This window comes from Lepidothrix coronata, unplaced genomic scaffold (assembly GCF_001604755.1).
Source record: "Lepidothrix coronata isolate B3197 unplaced genomic scaffold, Lepidothrix_coronata-1.0 Scaffold10, whole genome shotgun sequence".
NCBI lineage: Eukaryota > Metazoa > Chordata > Aves > Passeriformes > Pipridae > Lepidothrix > Lepidothrix coronata.
In genome coordinates this window covers 8,185,701-8,203,151 of record NW_016690190.1, presented here as the reverse complement: position 1 = coordinate 8,203,151, position 17,451 = coordinate 8,185,701, and the positions used below count along the sequence as shown (strand labels likewise).

The 17,451-nt window shown below is 42.4% G+C and overlaps 1 protein-coding gene across 1 annotated transcript in view; it reads right to left on the bottom strand.

The window, feature by feature from the left end:
- CACNA1C (calcium voltage-gated channel subunit alpha1 C) overlaps nucleotides 1-17,451 on the bottom strand; it is a 439,532-nt gene that overhangs the window by 35,651 nt on the left and 386,430 nt on the right. The window contains exon 33 of the mRNA XM_017804609.1: nucleotides 758-790. Within this exon, the coding sequence (XP_017660098.1) occupies nucleotides 758-790 (33 nt within the window). The remainder of the gene's footprint in view (nucleotides 1-757; nucleotides 791-17,451) is intronic.

The window sequence follows — 17,451 nt, the reverse complement described above, 5'->3', positions numbered from 1 at the left end:
TAAAACAGAACAAATTCCTCCCTGACGCAAATCTGCAACTTACTGGCATCAAACCACTTAGCCAAAAGCTCAGTGATGCCTCAGAAGATTGCAGTCATTTTAAGACTAGATGGCTACAGATTAGCTGGTGCTTGAGTAGCCTTGCTTGCTTTCTCCTGGCTTTCATCCATCTTTTTGAAGGCACGCCCTTGCCAGTGGAGGGAGGTTCTGCAAAGTGGCAATCAAGAGACTGGAGTTACTGCAACTCTGTTGGGGTGGTGTGCGAACTGCCTTGCACACCAAGGTAGAGGAGTTCGGTGTGCATGACTTACTCTTTTTTGTGTGAAGTACAAACTCAAATGTTAAAGTGAATCACCTCATTGAAGAGGAACTTCAGAGTCACAATCTCTTCTTGTCCAGAGGGCTGGACATGAAGTCACATCGCAAACTCATTCAGTGTCACGTGGATAGAGACACAGTTTGTGCCTAACAAGAAATCTTACCAGGTCTAGTTCTCTCTTGGTGGTTCATTAGAAGGCAGAACGACAGTTAACTTGACCAAAGGAAAGCTCAGGATGCACAAGAAATACACATGTGCAGCATATTCACAGCTCATGTGAACACCAGACTCACAGCAATACACGACATGGCAGCTTCATGCACAAATAACTAGGCTGGGCTTGGAGAGAGAACTTGTGATCACGGAGAAGAGAAAAAAGGAGTGTGTTAGAAAGAGTGTCACAGAAGCTGGGAGGGTGGTCTGTATTTTCGGTCTTACCATAGAGGAAGAGCATTGGGTATGTTCAGCTGGCTTTAAAGAAAGGCAGACAGAAATAAGCTGTAATAAGTCTCCAATCAAGAGCCCTAGTAAACTAGGTCTTGGCTAACACAGGAGCAACAAAATGGCAGAAGAGGGCAAAAGGGAATTTGAAAGAAATGCACAAGAGGCTGGGCTTATTCCCTAGGATGCCCAGGATCAATGCTGGCCATGAATTTGATGTAAGCTCTATCCACTACCACCACATGTGAATCACACCCAGGATCTCCTGAGTGCTGGATATCCTGGCATCCAGGCAGTGGAGGTACCGACATTGTTAAAATGTTTGTTTAATCACTGCTATCAAGTTCAATACAGGGGCTGATTTAGCTCTCCAACTCAGATCCAGGCCATGTCTGCGCAGGGACCAGCCAGCTTCTAGTGCATCCGTCTGATTTGTAAACCCGTAACATCCCAGTGCTAAAGCAACACTTTCTATTTATATATCCTCATTCCCTTACACATAGTTCTGGGTGAGATAATGGGTTGGGAGAGCCTAACTGGCTCTTGGCAACCCTGAAACACCTACCACCAGCTGTGGAAAGCAGGTTGGTATAGCTAATTAGCTTGATGTACCTTCATTCACCTCACAGCAAAGCTGTGTTCTTGGAGGCCAGGCTGAGCTGAGCTGAGCCCCAGTCATACCTGGAAGAGTCTAGTTGCTGCAAACACTCTGTCTGACATTCCTTGATTAACCTCTGGGGCCATTTCCAACACTGAGAGCAATTCTAAAATACACCCAAGGCTGCAAATATCCTTAGGTGTAAGAAGCAGAATTGGAAATTAAATACAACTATCTTTATCAGGAATCCTTCAGTTCAATAGTAACATAATCCTTCAGGCCTAACCTCTACCAAATCTGTCTGTCATCACTTTCCATGACTATATTAGCAAGTGGAAATTGATGTATTTCTTCTTCCACCAGTGACAGATTTCCCTTCTAGTGGCATGCAGGACTCCTGCAGCATGCTCCTGCTCTTCAAGGATGCTGCAGGAACCAATTGACACTGTATTACCTAAATAACAATTGTGGTTTAGATGCATAGTCTATTTGGTGATATAGCCAAAAAGGAACAATTAAAAACCCAAGGTACACCTGATCATGTAATAGTCTTTTGAGTTAACTCATTGGTTTGGTAATGACAGCTTTCATTGCTTTTATCTTCCTCTTTTACATGTTTGCTCTTGTGTTTTCAGATCACATACAAGCAAAAGTTGGCTTGAATACCAAATAAAGGAGCAGTGCCCATAGAGACATTTCTTACAGGTCAGGCATAGATTTTGATTTTGTGTTGCTAGGCAAACATCTTTCCAGCAAAGAGTTTCTCTTTCCCATCCCCCTTCCTTTTTATAGTTTTGCAAATCATCTTTTCTAATAGCGGAAGGAGCCTTAATCTGCTAGTTGCTACATTCCTGTTAGAAGGTACAAAGGCCTTTCAAAATAAAGGAAGGAAGCCTAAAAACTTTCAGCACCTTTCAGGATTCTCCATCCTTCCTGGCTGGCAGTGTTGGTGGATCTGTCACTGACAGGCTGAAAAAACCTTTTGAGTTACTGTGGAATATCATACCTTAACTGTCATTTTGATATTTGTTAGTATTGCATCAGAAAGTGCAGACGATAGCAATGTGAGTAAAAAAAATATGTATAAGAGCATATGACTTTATGAGATTGATATCGGATGCTCAGTTTGGAGGAGTTGGCATCATGTAGTAAACCCGAAGTTTCTGAGCATCTTTGGCACTGCTGAGAAAGGGAAGCAGAAGTTGACTTACTCCTCTCTTACTCCCTGAGCTAACTGGCCTGTGTTTTAAGTTGGGTCAAATATGGAGCAAATTATATCACTACCTATGGTAGAGGCTCAAAAGCAGCATGGGGAAGGTTTCTGCTACCGCCAGATTTTCTGAGAGTCTTCAACCTTGCAAGTGATGTGGGTATGCCAATTTTAGGGCAAGGACAGGCCACTGACACCTGAGAATGCAGTAGTCACATCAGTTCCCAGGGATGGAAGCATGGTGACAGGTACTTGGAATTAAAGCCAGTGTCTCTTGCCCACGTGAAGTGGACAGGATTTCATTTCTACAAATCTCAGAATAACGTAGAAAAACAAATCCTGGCCTGTTTAATGTCATTGAAAGAGCTTTTGGAGAAGCTGCACCACTTAAGAGAAAGCATCCTTGTTTGTAGTGTTTAATTAAGGAAGAGACATGCAGTCTCTTCTTCCTGCAAAGGAACTTCCAGCCTTCTACCCTTGTTCTTGTCATTTGGGACACAAGTAGGATGCACATAGTGAATGAGAAAGGTCTGAAACAGTGAGATCAGTCAGAGATGATGTTCTGTGCAACTTCCATCATACGGAAAAGGGACTTGAAGTATAAATCACAAACAAGTCCAGGCCCGTATTTAGAGCGATGTAGAAGGGAACCTGCAGCCCAAGAGTGGGAAGAGAAATATCTGAAGCAGGATGTGTCAGTGTAAAGACTCTCAAGAGGATGACTGCACTGAAACTGTTTGGGTAATATTTTTTTATTTCTTTTGATGTCATTATATTTAAAAAGAGATGCTATATTTAAACAGAGATGCTAAGGAGCAGAAGAGGTCAAGAAAGAGAAGAGCATGTTCTAGAAGCCCAAGTAAAGATTCAGTAGGATAAAGACTGAGTGATCCCTGAAGCGTGTCTGAAAAGCTCCTCAGGATACTGTTGCCTGCGTGCATCTCATTTTAACTACGCTCAGTGTGTACTAGAACACCGAATTTTAAGCAGATACATTGCTTGAGCTGCTGCAAACCTGTGAGCATCCTTAAAGCCCCCACAGGCACACAAGAGAAAGGCACAGCTTATGCCCAGTATGAAGTCAGGATCCCAGGGAAGGAAGTGTCTGGGAAAGAAGACAGGTTTATTTGATGGAGAGATACTTAAAATCTCAAGAGAGCACAGCAGAAAGTAACTTGTGTTCCTGTTAATCATGCTCTGCCTGGGTAGGTGGAAGTAAGGTTTACTGGTGGCTATTTACAGAGACCATAACCCCTCCAGGTCCTGCTGGACCTCCATACTGTCTCACATGTCAGATTTGGTGTCTGATACTGTCATCAAGTCAAGCAAATAGTGTTTTAACAGGTTGTGCTTTAGAAGCCAGGAGAAGATAAAATTTGCACTCCAGGAGAACCAGTCTCAGTCTTTCAAGGGCAATATGTAACAGTCAATATTGTATGATATTTATGCTCTTATGCAATCCATTCTGAAATTCTGAGAAGGCATGATGTGGCTTTTCAGAGCTGTAAAGGTGGAAGCAAAAAGACTGAACACTTTGTATAGTCCTGGTAGCATCAAAGCCCTGTGAAATATCCATGGCTTAGAATATCTTCTGGATAATGATTTGGAAGAAAACAATAGGGTGTGTTAACAAACAGATTCAAATGAAAGTTTTAGTAGAAAATTCTTGCAAAGAGATATATTAACCCCACCTCATCCCTGTGGAACACTGGAGATGAAGGACCATGTTGAGAGGTTTGAGTTCCCTGGGGGTTTTGGCTGGTTTGCTGACAGCTATAATGGCTATGCAGAGGAGCAGCACCTAGAAATGCCTGAAGGGGAGCGTCATCAGGTCTGTGCAGCATATGTTTAATCAATATATCCAAGGAGGCTCCTGGACTGCTGGGTAAGTATGTTTTGGTAGCTGTAGAAGCTTGATTGCCACCAAGACGACAGGCCAGGCAGGCAGCATTCCCATTACCACCACTGCTGATGGTAGTAATTTTTTAATACCACAGAACACACTGAAGATGAGTTCAGCTCCCTTGGAGTATCCATTCTTTGCTCGAAGTACAAACTGATTTTTTCCCCTAATGTTTGAGGAGTAAAACATCCTTTAATTTCATTCTCAGGGAAGAATCTCTTTTTGCAAGAGAGAATCCGACATTTATGTTGCGGAAAACTTTGGCCTGGCTCGATCTGGAGAGCATTTCTGCAGCTAAATGCAAAGTGTTATTATTGCTTTGCTAGTCAGAGTTGTCTCAGTGAATGCAGTGACCTGACTGCAGCCTTCTAGTTTTGTCTGATAGCCCAAGGTTAGAAGAGATGAGAGGAAATCTGTGTTTGAAATGCTGGCACCAGGATGTGACAGAGTAAATTCATATTTTTCAACAAAACAAATGGTCAGACGCTTATGCTGCCTTTTGTGATAAACAATCTATAATGGCATTTCTCCACTGAGGAAACTATGGCTGGTGGATGCAGCTCTTAGGAGACCACTCACAGTAGCTGACTGATGATGGATGTCTGCTAAGACGTTTCTGTGGTTGCTGTTGATGTCTGGAGAATGAAAAGTTACCCCTGAAGATTGTCCATTGGTTTATCCCACGAGAAAGGAGGGCGACAGATGTTCATTTCTTGCTTTTTTCTACTCACTGCAGGAAGGATGCCCATGAGAATCCACACTGTAGAGTTCACCTGAGCAGACTGCAGTGCTGTGTGGTTCCCCTGCAGCTGTAGGATATCAGTCCTTTCCAGCTCAAATTCTTTGTATGTAGAGGTCTCCTCCAAGAGCCCTGCCTACTTTAGCAATACTGCATCTGTGACCTTCTTGGACCCAAAACGAAGGGTGGAAAGGGACATTCTGGGGAAATGAACTCATCATACAAACACAGATAAGATTTGGAGAGGAAGTGTAAGCACAAACAGGGCAATGGCAAGCCAACAACGCTACTGTTCTGGACTTCTTTCTTTCACATGGAGTTCACACTGAGATGGGATTGCCACGACCTGAGTTTCAAAAAGAACAAGAATTTACCGGAGTATGGCAGAAAAAGAGATTTATAATTTATCAGTGCCATGGAGGCATGACAAAAGAAGACACAAGATTTCCTCTTGTGTTTGTAGTGTCAAAAATCTGAAGAGACCTCAGGAGTCTGAGTAACACAAGTCTTTGTGGAGAGCTGGAAAAAGTCAGGGTTTCAAATCACCCTGGCTGCTGGCAGGTATTAGCCTGTCCTTTCACTGGGGAGTTACCACAGCCCCTTCCAGAGCCATCTGTCTGCTGTGCTGTCTGTGGTTTTAATCACAAGAACCCCAGAGATAACCCACCAGTCACCACAGTCTGTGAAGTTATTATAAAACCAGGCAGAAATGTATCTGCTGTTTCTCTGACAGGGAATACTACTGGATTGCAGATGGCATAATTCTCAATTCCCACAACCTTACAGTGAAATCAAATAATTAGCAGGGGAAAAAAAAAAAAGCCAGAAAAGCTTATCAAACTGTGCATTCTTCTATTAAGTGGGCAGCTCTTTGAGAATTTTTGGGAATATTTTGAATAAAACTAGCCAGAATTCTTTTTTTTTTCCTTACAAAAATATTTTCTGTTAGAAGAATGCTGATGCTGAAAATGAAATGTTCTGTAAAAATGTCAATTTTGAAAAAGGCATTTCAGAAACATAAGATTAAAATCTCACATTTTGTCCTCACACATTTTAGTTTGTTTTAATTTCCAGTAGAAATCATGTCTGAGAAAAAAAATCAATCTCAGATTAAACTGCTTTTACTTTACGTAAGCATGTTTTGATTCTCCTCAGTTATTTCTGTGAAAATGATCTTTTACTGAAAGTTTTTCAACTTTAAATTTTTATTCTATTTTAAGATAGAAAAAAAAATGTTACAAAGGGCTTTTGGAAACAAAAAAATCAAGCCTACCTATAGCTCTTATCTGAGTGAAGCACTAGAGGCTTTTTGGATCATTTAATGCCTACTAGAAAAGGGTACAACCTTACAGGAAAATAGGGATTTGAGCTGTAGGATGCTGTCTTTACTGGGGCAAATGGTGAACACCTTGTTGATTTCTCTGGCAAAAGCCCTGAGCTTTGTCCCAGAGCAACGTAACATCTGATACCCAGCTCTGCAGAGAAGGCTGAAATCTCTTGCAGCAGGGAATTAAAATTTTATTTGATGCAATAAGGGGAATTAAGAGAAATGTGACATCTGCAATGAAGTTTGCCATTACATTTCTGCCTCCACTAACTCATGTGGGCCAACAGACATCACGTGTCAACTCATACAAATGCAATATATATGCATTTATACTTCACTGATTCCACATGATCTCAGACCTCAGGGGAAATATTTGCATATCCATATGCAACAAAAGCCTATTTGGAATACAGTTAATAAGGTCAAACTAACTTTTTAAGCAAATGAGTCCTGCAGCTATCAGTTTTTTTTCTCTTCATTTCCTATGTATTCTACAATTTTGAAATTCTGGAGCTTGCTTTTCTAATTAGCTTCAAATATGCAAATCATATCAATTTGAATAGCTTATTAATTAATTTCATATATATATATCCATGAAATTGTCAGACAGTAATCTTATGGTTCCAAGTGCTTAAGGTAAATACAAGGGAAGTCAATTGCTTTAATTTGGTTATGCAGATTACCCTAGATTGACAATTACTGGACAAGTAATGAAAGAGCTGCTTTTTCACACAGCTGAAAGCTCTGGTTTTTTCCACGACTTGCAAAAAAGCAGAACAATTGGTAAAGTATATCTATGCAAATTATTCTTCATTTTCAGGATGTTTTAATAATCCTTCTCATTAGCTCTGGGTAATCAAGTCTTATGGTAATCAAGCCTGGGGGACTCCTGAGAAAGAAGTAGATACTAAACACTATGAGAGATGCAGTGCTTATCTTCAGGTACAAGTACTGACCTGACTCAGAGAGGCATGTCCATCTTGCCTGTGTTTCATTATTTGTGTTTTGTGGGACAGGTAGCCAAAAAAAGCCCTAGAACATCTGGATGGGAAGGCACTGAAGATAAATTGAGCAATGAAAATAAATGTTGAAAGGTTACTTGCGTGCAGGACATTTTGTTTTACAAGTAGAGTGACTTTGAGGATTTTCTGTTTGAGTAACAGCTGAGGAGAGGTTTTGCTGATTTGAACACCTCTGCCAGAAGCCATGTGTGACAGAGTGGACTTTTTTCCATTAAACTTGCCTTTTCACTTGACCAATTCTTGATTCACAGGGCAGTGGAGATGATCAGGCTGTCCCAGCCCAGAGCAGACTGAGGAGAACAACCTTGGGAACAGAACAGACCACGGAGCAAGACAGAGAGAGAGCAAGTGCGAGAATTTAGAGTTCCCACATCTCCCCAGCCTTCCTCAGATTTACTACCATCCATGCCAACAGTGTCCTCATTGCTGTTCCTAAGCAGTCCAGTGTGCCTCATTGCCTTTCCTGTGGCAGTCTTCTTTTCCTCCACCTCTCTAGAAGGATTTATGTTCTGTATTATATTGATCATTATTCTCTTCTCTTTTTTTTTTTTTTTTTCATTGTCTGGGAGGGAAATCTGTGGGACTGGTTTTCCAAAAGGAGCACAGCCTCCTGGTTTTGACTCACTCCGAATAACAGTTGTTTTCATATCCAGGTTCTCCCATTCCAAACACTGAAAAAATACATCATCTTAACTTCTTATCTGTAGTAGTGTTGTGAAAGCACAGATGCTCTGCCAGGCTGCAAACAGAGAGATGTTCTCTGACATACTTGGCCTGCTAAGGATCCTGTGTACTAAGACCATGCCACTGATTTTGACCTTGAAATAAAAAAAAAGAAAGAGACTGTTCAAAGCATTCATACCAGTCTTAAGTACTTTAAAGATGTGATGTTGTGCACTGTGTAAGGCATTGATTTTTCCATTTCTTGTAACATCCCACAGCCTGCCTTGGAAATTATAATGGCAGCAGAGCTCTTCTCTAAGATGAACCTCCTAAGCCATAGGTAGGCAGGAGCTTTCTTTGCCTCCAACACCTTGCAATACTCCATTAGTAGTGAGAGGATGAGTAACATCTACTGGCTTCATCTTCCCTGAACACTGGTGATTTGAGGAATTAAGCAAACTCACGGAGGCATCTCCTTCTGCCATGGCTGTGCTTGTCTTCAGTGCACTAAATGTTTGAGCACCTCTACAGCCATTTGTTAAGTGCTTCTGATTTAACTTATAAGATTCCATGGTATGGGAAAAGCATAAGGAAGAAGGAAAAAAGAAGAACAGAGTGAAACTTGGTGCTCTCTGTGTATCAATGTTTCTGGGGTTTCTCTGGGTAGCCTCACCTGAAAGGAGCCTGGAAACCTTTGGATTTTTAGGGCTCCATCTGTGAAGAGGTTTTCTGGAGGCTCAGTATGAGGGGGTTTACTGTGACGTGGTTGTCAGGAGTACGCGGATCCAGAAGGAAACTTCAGTAGCATCTTTGCAACTCCTCCATAGCTGATGGAGAATTATACTGGTGGTGTTAAGGTCAGAAGCAGGCCTGTGGTCTGCAGCAAAATACCCACTCCTCAGTATAACTCTTCTGGGGACCAATGGAGCCAGATGGAGACTAGACCAGGAGCAGTTTTTTCCAGGAAGGAAAGCCAGTAGCCTACCAGCTCTAAGACTCTGCATGCATTGTTGCCAGGGTCCATCCTTTGGCAAGCCCAAAGGTTCTAGGACAATGTGAAGATGAAAGAGCCATCTTGTGCTTTGATGAAGGTGCTTAAAGAGACTGCGCACGATGTTGAAAACAGGTGAAAGCCCAGTCTGCCTTCATTCAAAAGCACCAGGACTGTGGGTTGCAAGAGACTGCAGACAGAGGTGAACTGGCAGCCCCTGTCAATTTTGTACAATGAGTCTTTGCTCAGAGGAGGATATACAGAGATACCAGCAGCCCAAAGAGAGAATTTGTTATGGGCCATTTGACATTTGTAGCAGTTAGTATGTAATTCCTAGACTGTGTCTTTTCATTGCCTTTTGAATTAGAAAGTTATTTAATGTTGATGCAGAACATTTCCTAGGAAAAAAACAGCCTACAGACTTGTATTGGTTTTCTGTATGTTCATATGGGATACAATAAAGCCTATGAGCCATTCAGGGATTTGAAATGCCAATCACAGGCACTATCAGGAAAACATTAGAGGTGGTCATGTGGAGACTGTGGACAGATCTTACAAAGCTACTGAGCTACATTTTTTTTGTTTTACTCGTCTTTCCAAGAATAAATTATTATTGATTTGACAAATTCTTTGGTTAAAAAAAATGTAGGGATAGTTGAGATGATATGTAATGCTCACTGTGTGATTTACTATGGTCGTCTGGTCAAACAGTTGAGCCTCAAATTCCCTATCTCTAAATATCAATTTATTTTAGTGTCTTTCTATTAACAAGTATTTCTTTACAGCTGAGGTATCTTTGCCTTCGTGTCTGTTCAGCTTATGAAAAGATGTCACTTAATCTGGCTTTGGGTGAAGGAGATTTTCTCCCAGTCACTCGGGTGAGGCGCAGCAGGCAGCACTGCTGACTCTGTTCCCTGAGCTTAAAAGTGGATTTTGAGAGAACAACTGGGATGTGACCAGCTGGGATGTCCCATTACTCTGCAACAGCAATTAGAACCAGTCATATTTTTTGGCCATCAATCAGCTGACCATAAGCAGCAATCCAGTCCCTACAGCTAGGTCATCTGGATGCAGCAGGGAATGGGCCCCATTTAGCAGATGTCTAGGAAGATATATGAAGCAGAAGTCATTTTGTTGGCATGTTGTGCCAGACAGTCTCCACTAAGAACAGACCACTGAGGAAAGGTAAGAGCACAGTCATTTTAAAAACAGATGTCTGGCAAGAAATAAAAAAAACCAAAACCCTCTTATGTTTGCCTGGCTGGTGCATATGAGTGTAGGGGGAGCAGAGCAGGAGCTAAATGAGGGTGCTATATTGACTATATTAGAAAGGGTAAAATTAGTTTATATGGGTTTACCTTTGATTACAAATCTGTCTGGATGGCAACATTCTCTTGCCTCCCAGCAAACCTCCCACAATCAGGTCTTTATTTAACATGAAGTCTGTGCATTTGGGTTTGCAGACTGGTGCCCATCAACATGCTGACCTGCTGCCAAGTGCCTGGCACAAAAGGCCTCTCAAAGGGGAACAGCCCTTCCCCTGGACTGATGGTGTCTTGGCTGAAGACAGACAGAAAAAAAAATCACTGATACACTAGTTAGAGGGGAACTTATTACTGTCTTGCTGAAAACTACCCCTAGTGCTCCTGGGAATAGGAGACATGACCTCTTCTGCCCAAGAGTTCAGCAAAATTTGGGGAAAGTCACTGGGGAGAAGAAGATGGGGGAGAAGAGAAAGTTAAAAAGGAAAACAAATAAAATACTTCTGTGTGTCTTCCCTTCTTCCATCACCTTCATTGCTTTTTCATTGCAACTGGCAGTGCAATCGGGAACCAGTTGGCATTTCTCTGAATATGCGTAATAGCACAAGATGGTGCCTGCAATGAGGTTCTTGTAGAACCAATGTTAAAAGCTTTTGTAATTTGCATGAAGAACAGAAGCTTTTGCAGCAAAACTGAATGAGCAAAATATAGGGGACTGTGCCCTCCCTATGACTGCAATCTGCATGTGCAGAACAGCGACGCTGGAAAATTCCTTGGGCGTTCTCAGCAAGGTAGGTCTTAGAAAAAGGAGAATTAAATGCCAGAAGTCATCCTTCACTGCTTCAAAGCATTGCCTGAGATGATAGAACTAGATGGATTTGAACTCACCCGAGCACCTTTTTGACCATCTTTAGGGTGCTTAGGGAGCAATCATTAATTAACATTAATATATTCAGAGACCATCTAAAGAATCAGTCAGGGATTTTTCTATGGGTTCATATAGAGATACAATCTCTATTAGAGTTCAGGGAAAGTTAAAAGAAACTTTTGCTAGGCAAAAGGAATGATTTATCCTGGCTAGCAAGCCAATGGAAAAATATAACTAGCTGGGGGTAGCTCTAATGTTTTTTAATTTGAGCGTTTTAACTAGCTTTGTGGAAAACCACATTGGAATTAAAAGGAAAATGAAATATAGCTGTAATACATCACAAATGTTGATGCCAGAATATTGTAGTGTTTTTTTGCTTCAAAGTGTGATAGATGTGATAGAAAAAATGACAAGTAAAATTAAATACTGGTCGGAAAATCTGGATGTAGGCTTTTTAAAGAGCTGCTTGGACTGAAATGTACACTTCACACACTTATTTCACTATTGAACCAACACAGGACAAGGTCTGTGGTTCTCTGTGTTTCTACTATTAGCTATTATTGTTATTGTAACAATAATTTAGGGTCAAATAAGAAAACAAGACTTCTTCTCTAAAGGCCTTGAAACCCACCAAGGTTTTGGGTACGTGAAAGCCTGCAGTAATTAAAAGCACAATTCACTCCTCAGTGCAGTCAGTAAGACACTGTGGCCCAGCATTTTAAAGAGCTCTAAACATTTTCACTCAGAAGGACTCCAGACAGGTTTGTGCATCAACTCTTACACCTATAGGGCTGCCTAAGCTTCTTTTTGCTGCTTTCACACCTAGCTTTCAAAAATTTGTTCTCTTGGATTCTTTATCTTTCTGTATTTTAATTAATTAAAATGTGAGTGGTTAAATTTTTCCAGTAAGGCAAATATATTTTTATGCTACTCTTAAGTCTCCTCTGCATTAAAAAGCATTCTGATTATTCCATGCACCTGGAACAATGTCAGGAGCCAAGTCTAACAAGTAGTTTTGTGGAAACCACAGTATTGAGGTGTTTCCTCAAAACTGGGTAGTACGAAGAGTCTTTTAAAGTGGGAACTACCTGCCTCCTTCTTATGGTGCTAATATTGCTTGTAACAGCTCAAATACTCAGGTAAACCTAGGAAAAAGTAATTTGTATTTACTATTCCCTTTTCTAACAAAAATACATACTTTTTTCTGATTGTCCATATTTCATATAGATTTCCTTACAGAAAAAGTTGTGCAGTTACCAAAGTCACCTCTTTGAATGGGCAAATCACATTATGAACTCTGGAAATGCACTGAGAATATCAACATTTTAGAGACAAAAGAGAAAAAAAAAAGAAAAAGAGGCCCCATCTTCATGACAAATATATACATAAATAAAAACAAAATAACCCTGTTCAAACATGGTTGTGGTCAGATAGTCATTCCATACTTCTTTCTCACCAACACAGGGTGAAAAATGTGCATTGGAATTGTTGAATAAGCATGGGAGGTGATCAAATTCAAATCAATCTAAGCCTAATCTGGGGAGGAGTTGTTTAGGGCATCTCTTCTGATGTTCATCAAAGGCAAAACAAAGCACTAGCATTTGCCACTGCTACAGCTCACAACCATGCTTCAACGTGGCTTCCTACACACAGAAGCTGGGGCCACCGTGGTGCATTACCTGAATTATTCTAGTGATAAAAACACCACCAGATATATTAAAAAAAAAAGCAAACTAAATCCACCCTCCCCTCCCCATCAATTTTATCAGTAGTAGTTGTTCCAAAAAGAAAACAAGTCACATATACATACAAATACACGCACACAGGGATAGCTCAGGACTACGTACAACTTCTAGGGTGGCAGCAGTAAGGGTATGACAACACGAGATGTCAAAAGAAGCCACTGTGCTTCTCCAGCCCTTTGCTACATAATTTGGAGGCCTCTGCTACCCAGATGGCATTTGAGAGAGAGAGAGAGGAGAGGGAGGGAGATGTTTTCTGCCTCTTCCAGAAGGTTTGGGTAAACGAACTTGCACGTTCTAGGAATTGCAAAGATTTGTGTCCAGTGGCAGCTGGTGGCCAAAATCTGAGCAGCAAAGGGCGTGGAAGCGGAGAGAACCAGACAGGCAGAGAAAGACAGACAGACACAGCGACAGATATGAATGCCAGTCCCAACTGAGGTGCAGGCTGGATGTATGTCGTCCTTCCACTGATCCTTGCTCCCATTGTGGGGGTGTGTGTGTACAGGGCTGTGCCGCAGGGCTCGGCCGCTCCAGTCCTTGCACAGGCGGAATGCCCGGGGGCAGTTCTGCCTGAGTAAGGACTGCAGGACTTAAGCCACTGGTTCTCTGCCTTCAGACACATTGATTGAGGGTGAAAACGAACTCGTGAGGTTTAGTGTGGCTGGAGACGAGGGAGAGGAAAGCAAGGGAGAAAAGGAAGAAAGGCAGGGTGTGGGTTAAAAGGGAGAAGTGCAGGAGAAGGTGAGAGGGAGATTTAAGTATAGGCTGTCAGATATTCCAAAGAATGGGAGCAGGAGCCCATGGCAAATCATATGAAGCCTCTAGACACCAAAAGCAAGATGACTGTAAAAAAAGGCCCTATGCGCCTGGTTTAAGCCTGAGCTGTTTTAGTTCCAAAATAAAATAGCCTAAATAAGAAATCACTGCACAGGTCTCCAAGACTTGGGAGCTGAATGCTTTGGTATCTGTCTGGCCTTACTGGATCAGTACTCAGGAATCAATCAAGCTGCAACCCTCTGCTGACTTCCTATCAGAAACTGAAAACCTTTTCAGAAGCGCAAGATATAAAGTACTCAGCTCTCCTGATAGACCAAATGCCAAACCACTACTCAGCAGGCTTGGGCACAACAGATCTGACTGACGTTTTTTAGGGGAAGTAATATAGCAAAGTGGGGTTTGGGTTTCTCTAACCTTCTTCCTAGGGGTGCTACTTCCTGTAGAACCCAGGTCCTATGTCTCCCAGATGCTACCATGGATCAGACCACACACAACATTGCACTCTCCTCCTGTCACCTCTCCCATTAAAAACCCCACCACTTCCATCAACCCTAAAACCACTCACAATGTTCACTCTTAGGAAAATGTGTGCTGCTACAGCAGGAGGGCATCTTAGGTAGGGAAATACTCCATTATTTCACAAAAGCCCGCAGGTCACCCTGTTCCTAAAAGTTCTCATCTCATAACCATGCACACCTCCCTGGCTCCTCACATCTGCTGTATCGCATTGTGTACCTGTCACAGGTAACTCCTCCTCCTCTGTACCTCCTGCAGTGTTCACAGACACACTCAGACATGCAAGTATGGCCACTGAGTGGAAGAGGTAGGATGGACACGAGTCCAGATGGTTTGCTCAGTCATCCTCGTGCACTCCCAGACACAGCTGATGAACACAGAAGTACCCGCACGTGCAGACACACTCAGTGGCACCAGCAGAAGTCCTCAGAGACAGGTTCACAAGTAAGCACAAATCCTCCCCCTCCCTGACATCCTTTCGAGACAGACAGACAGAATCAAACACACCACATCCCCACTCTCACTGGTACTTATGCCGATGCTCTGGAGACACACATGCTCTCACCTGAACATGCCTCTGCACGCCATGAGCTGCCCGCTGCAGCTGGATTGGCAACCCCTCAGCTGGCCACAGGGCCACAGGGACTCATCCAGCTCAGTGGGCACTGCTATGAGCATTGCTTTGATAGCAAACAAAGACTCAGCGACACAGTATCTTTGGTCTGACGCTGGCAGAAGAAAGGACGAAGGAAAAAGAACCCAATGAACCAAAACTTTTCTCTCTGCCTGAGGGGGAGTAGGTTACATTTACAGCTTTCCCAGTGGCACAAGGCCTGACGGTTTTTCTTTTGTCACTTTGGGCACTGTAGCACAGAGCGCAAATCAAACTTGATTTTCCCCTTTGATACAGAACAACAAACAGTAATGAGCCACTTTCTTTGCCTGGAGGAGGGGACAGCAGGCTGTCAGTCATCTTTACAGCGCTCAACTCCAGGCTGTGCCTGCTGATGTGGAAAGGAAGGAAATGCAAGCCTGTGCCCAGGGCTGCTTCTGGGATGATATATTCCAAATTTGCTGACTTTTATTCAACTCCTATAGCATTTATTTCTACTATAATAGATACTAAGAATTTTTACCATCTTAATGTTTTCTTCAAAGGAGCTGAAAGTGTTTTTTAAACTTTAATGACAATACTTTCTTAACATAAGCAGTAATACCAATGTTCAAGTCACTGATGGGAAGACTGAGGTACAGGGATGTAATCAAAGTCCAGGGAATCCCTACATACCAGGCCTCATATATTATATCATCTTTCATCTTACTCTCCATAAGTCATTCTTGGCCTTAAAGAGAGTTGACACATGGTAGATGTGGTCTCTGCCTTGGAAGTTCTTTTTTTAGGAAAAGATTAAAAAAGATTAAAAAGTCCTCCTCTCCCTCTTCAGTCACTTAAGAAGTGGCTTAAGATTGCCCCAAAACAGAAACGTTGAATATTTCCAGAAAATTTTGAAAAAAAATAAATCAATCCTTATTTTGTGGCTAGGAAGTTAGTTGTGCAACAGACACTGAGAGCAAAGCTCTGAAAATGCAGCTTCAAAGTCAGGCAATTTAAAAGTGAATTTGGCAGAAATTGTGCCCCTTTGAAGTTTTTAAACCCACCAGATTTTAACCTGCTCTGTGCCCTTGGCATTTACTCAGTTGTATGAGATGCCTCTCATGTGTCTGGGGCGCTGGCTGGGGTTCCTAAGCTGCAAGTGGGCCCAACATGATGCAATTGGACTTATCACTTGACATATCTCCAGACCATGAAGGTGTTTTGAGTGAAAGCTTCCTAAATGACTCAGAAATGCTGAGGCAACCCGGGAGCCTACCTCACAAGCACATGCCTTCTCACTGTTTCTGAATGCACAGCCATGCTAAAGAAAATATGCTGAGCTTGGCATGCAAGTGTTCACTCACCCCCAGGCATGCAGATGAGCTTGCCTGCATTCAGAAAACTCTCAGGTACAAACACCCATCCGTAAGCAGATCGAACTTGCACAGTAAGACAGTCACATCAGCTCAGAAAGCATGTTCATATTTCTCAGTTACACAACAACCCATGTGCCTCCATCCACAACCGTTCACAACACAAATACATATGAAATACGTATGCTTACATACACACTCTCTTTCCCCCACACATGGATTTGTGCCTGTACACTCTCCCATGGATTTGTAGCCCACACACAGGCATCCAAACACACTCAGGAACATACAGTAAAACCAATGGAGTGCACAGACAAAGATCCACCCATGCACACTCACATATATCTTAACGAAGGTTTTGGTCTGGGAAACTCCTTTTCGAGAAACAAAAATAAATGTCAAAAGGAAAAAAAACAAAACAAAACACCAAAAACAGAGCATGGGGAACTGCACAAATAAAAGCAAGCTCATACCTACACACACACTGTGGAGGCTGACAACCAGTGTTCCACCCCTGCCCCCCAGCTACAGCTGTGGCAGCTCAGCACCTGCTGGGTTTGCTTCCCCTGAATGCAAATGTCAGATGAACTTCACAGCAAGTTCAGGCTTATGTATCTGTGACCTGTGCCAGGAGTCTCCATCTTCCCTAACTGACCACAATGAAAACTGTCCCTTCCCTCCAAGAGCAGCACCTCCCAAGACCCTACCACAAACACTCTTCAGCTTCTAAAGGAGCTGGGCAGAAACATTTTACCTGCGTCTGACCAGTCTAAACATCTCCTATTAGTGGAGCTGATTGGCATTTTAGGGTTTATTGTTTCTTTCCTTTTCAGACTCCAGGTCTCTTGGAACAAGACAAGACAGTGTACGGAAACACACGGCAGGGTTTGCTCAAACCCACAAACAGCAAGAAAGCAACAAGCTCCTGAGGAGATGGGAGAAGTGTGTCTGATAAACTGCCTCACACTGCTTGGGAAGGTGACACCCGTCCGTCCAAGATGGGCTGCTACTTCCAAGAGCCCATTTTCTACAGATGTAACATATCAAGTGCTGCTAGCAGGAAGGGAATCTGACAGGACAAACCAACATACAAAACATTCTCTTA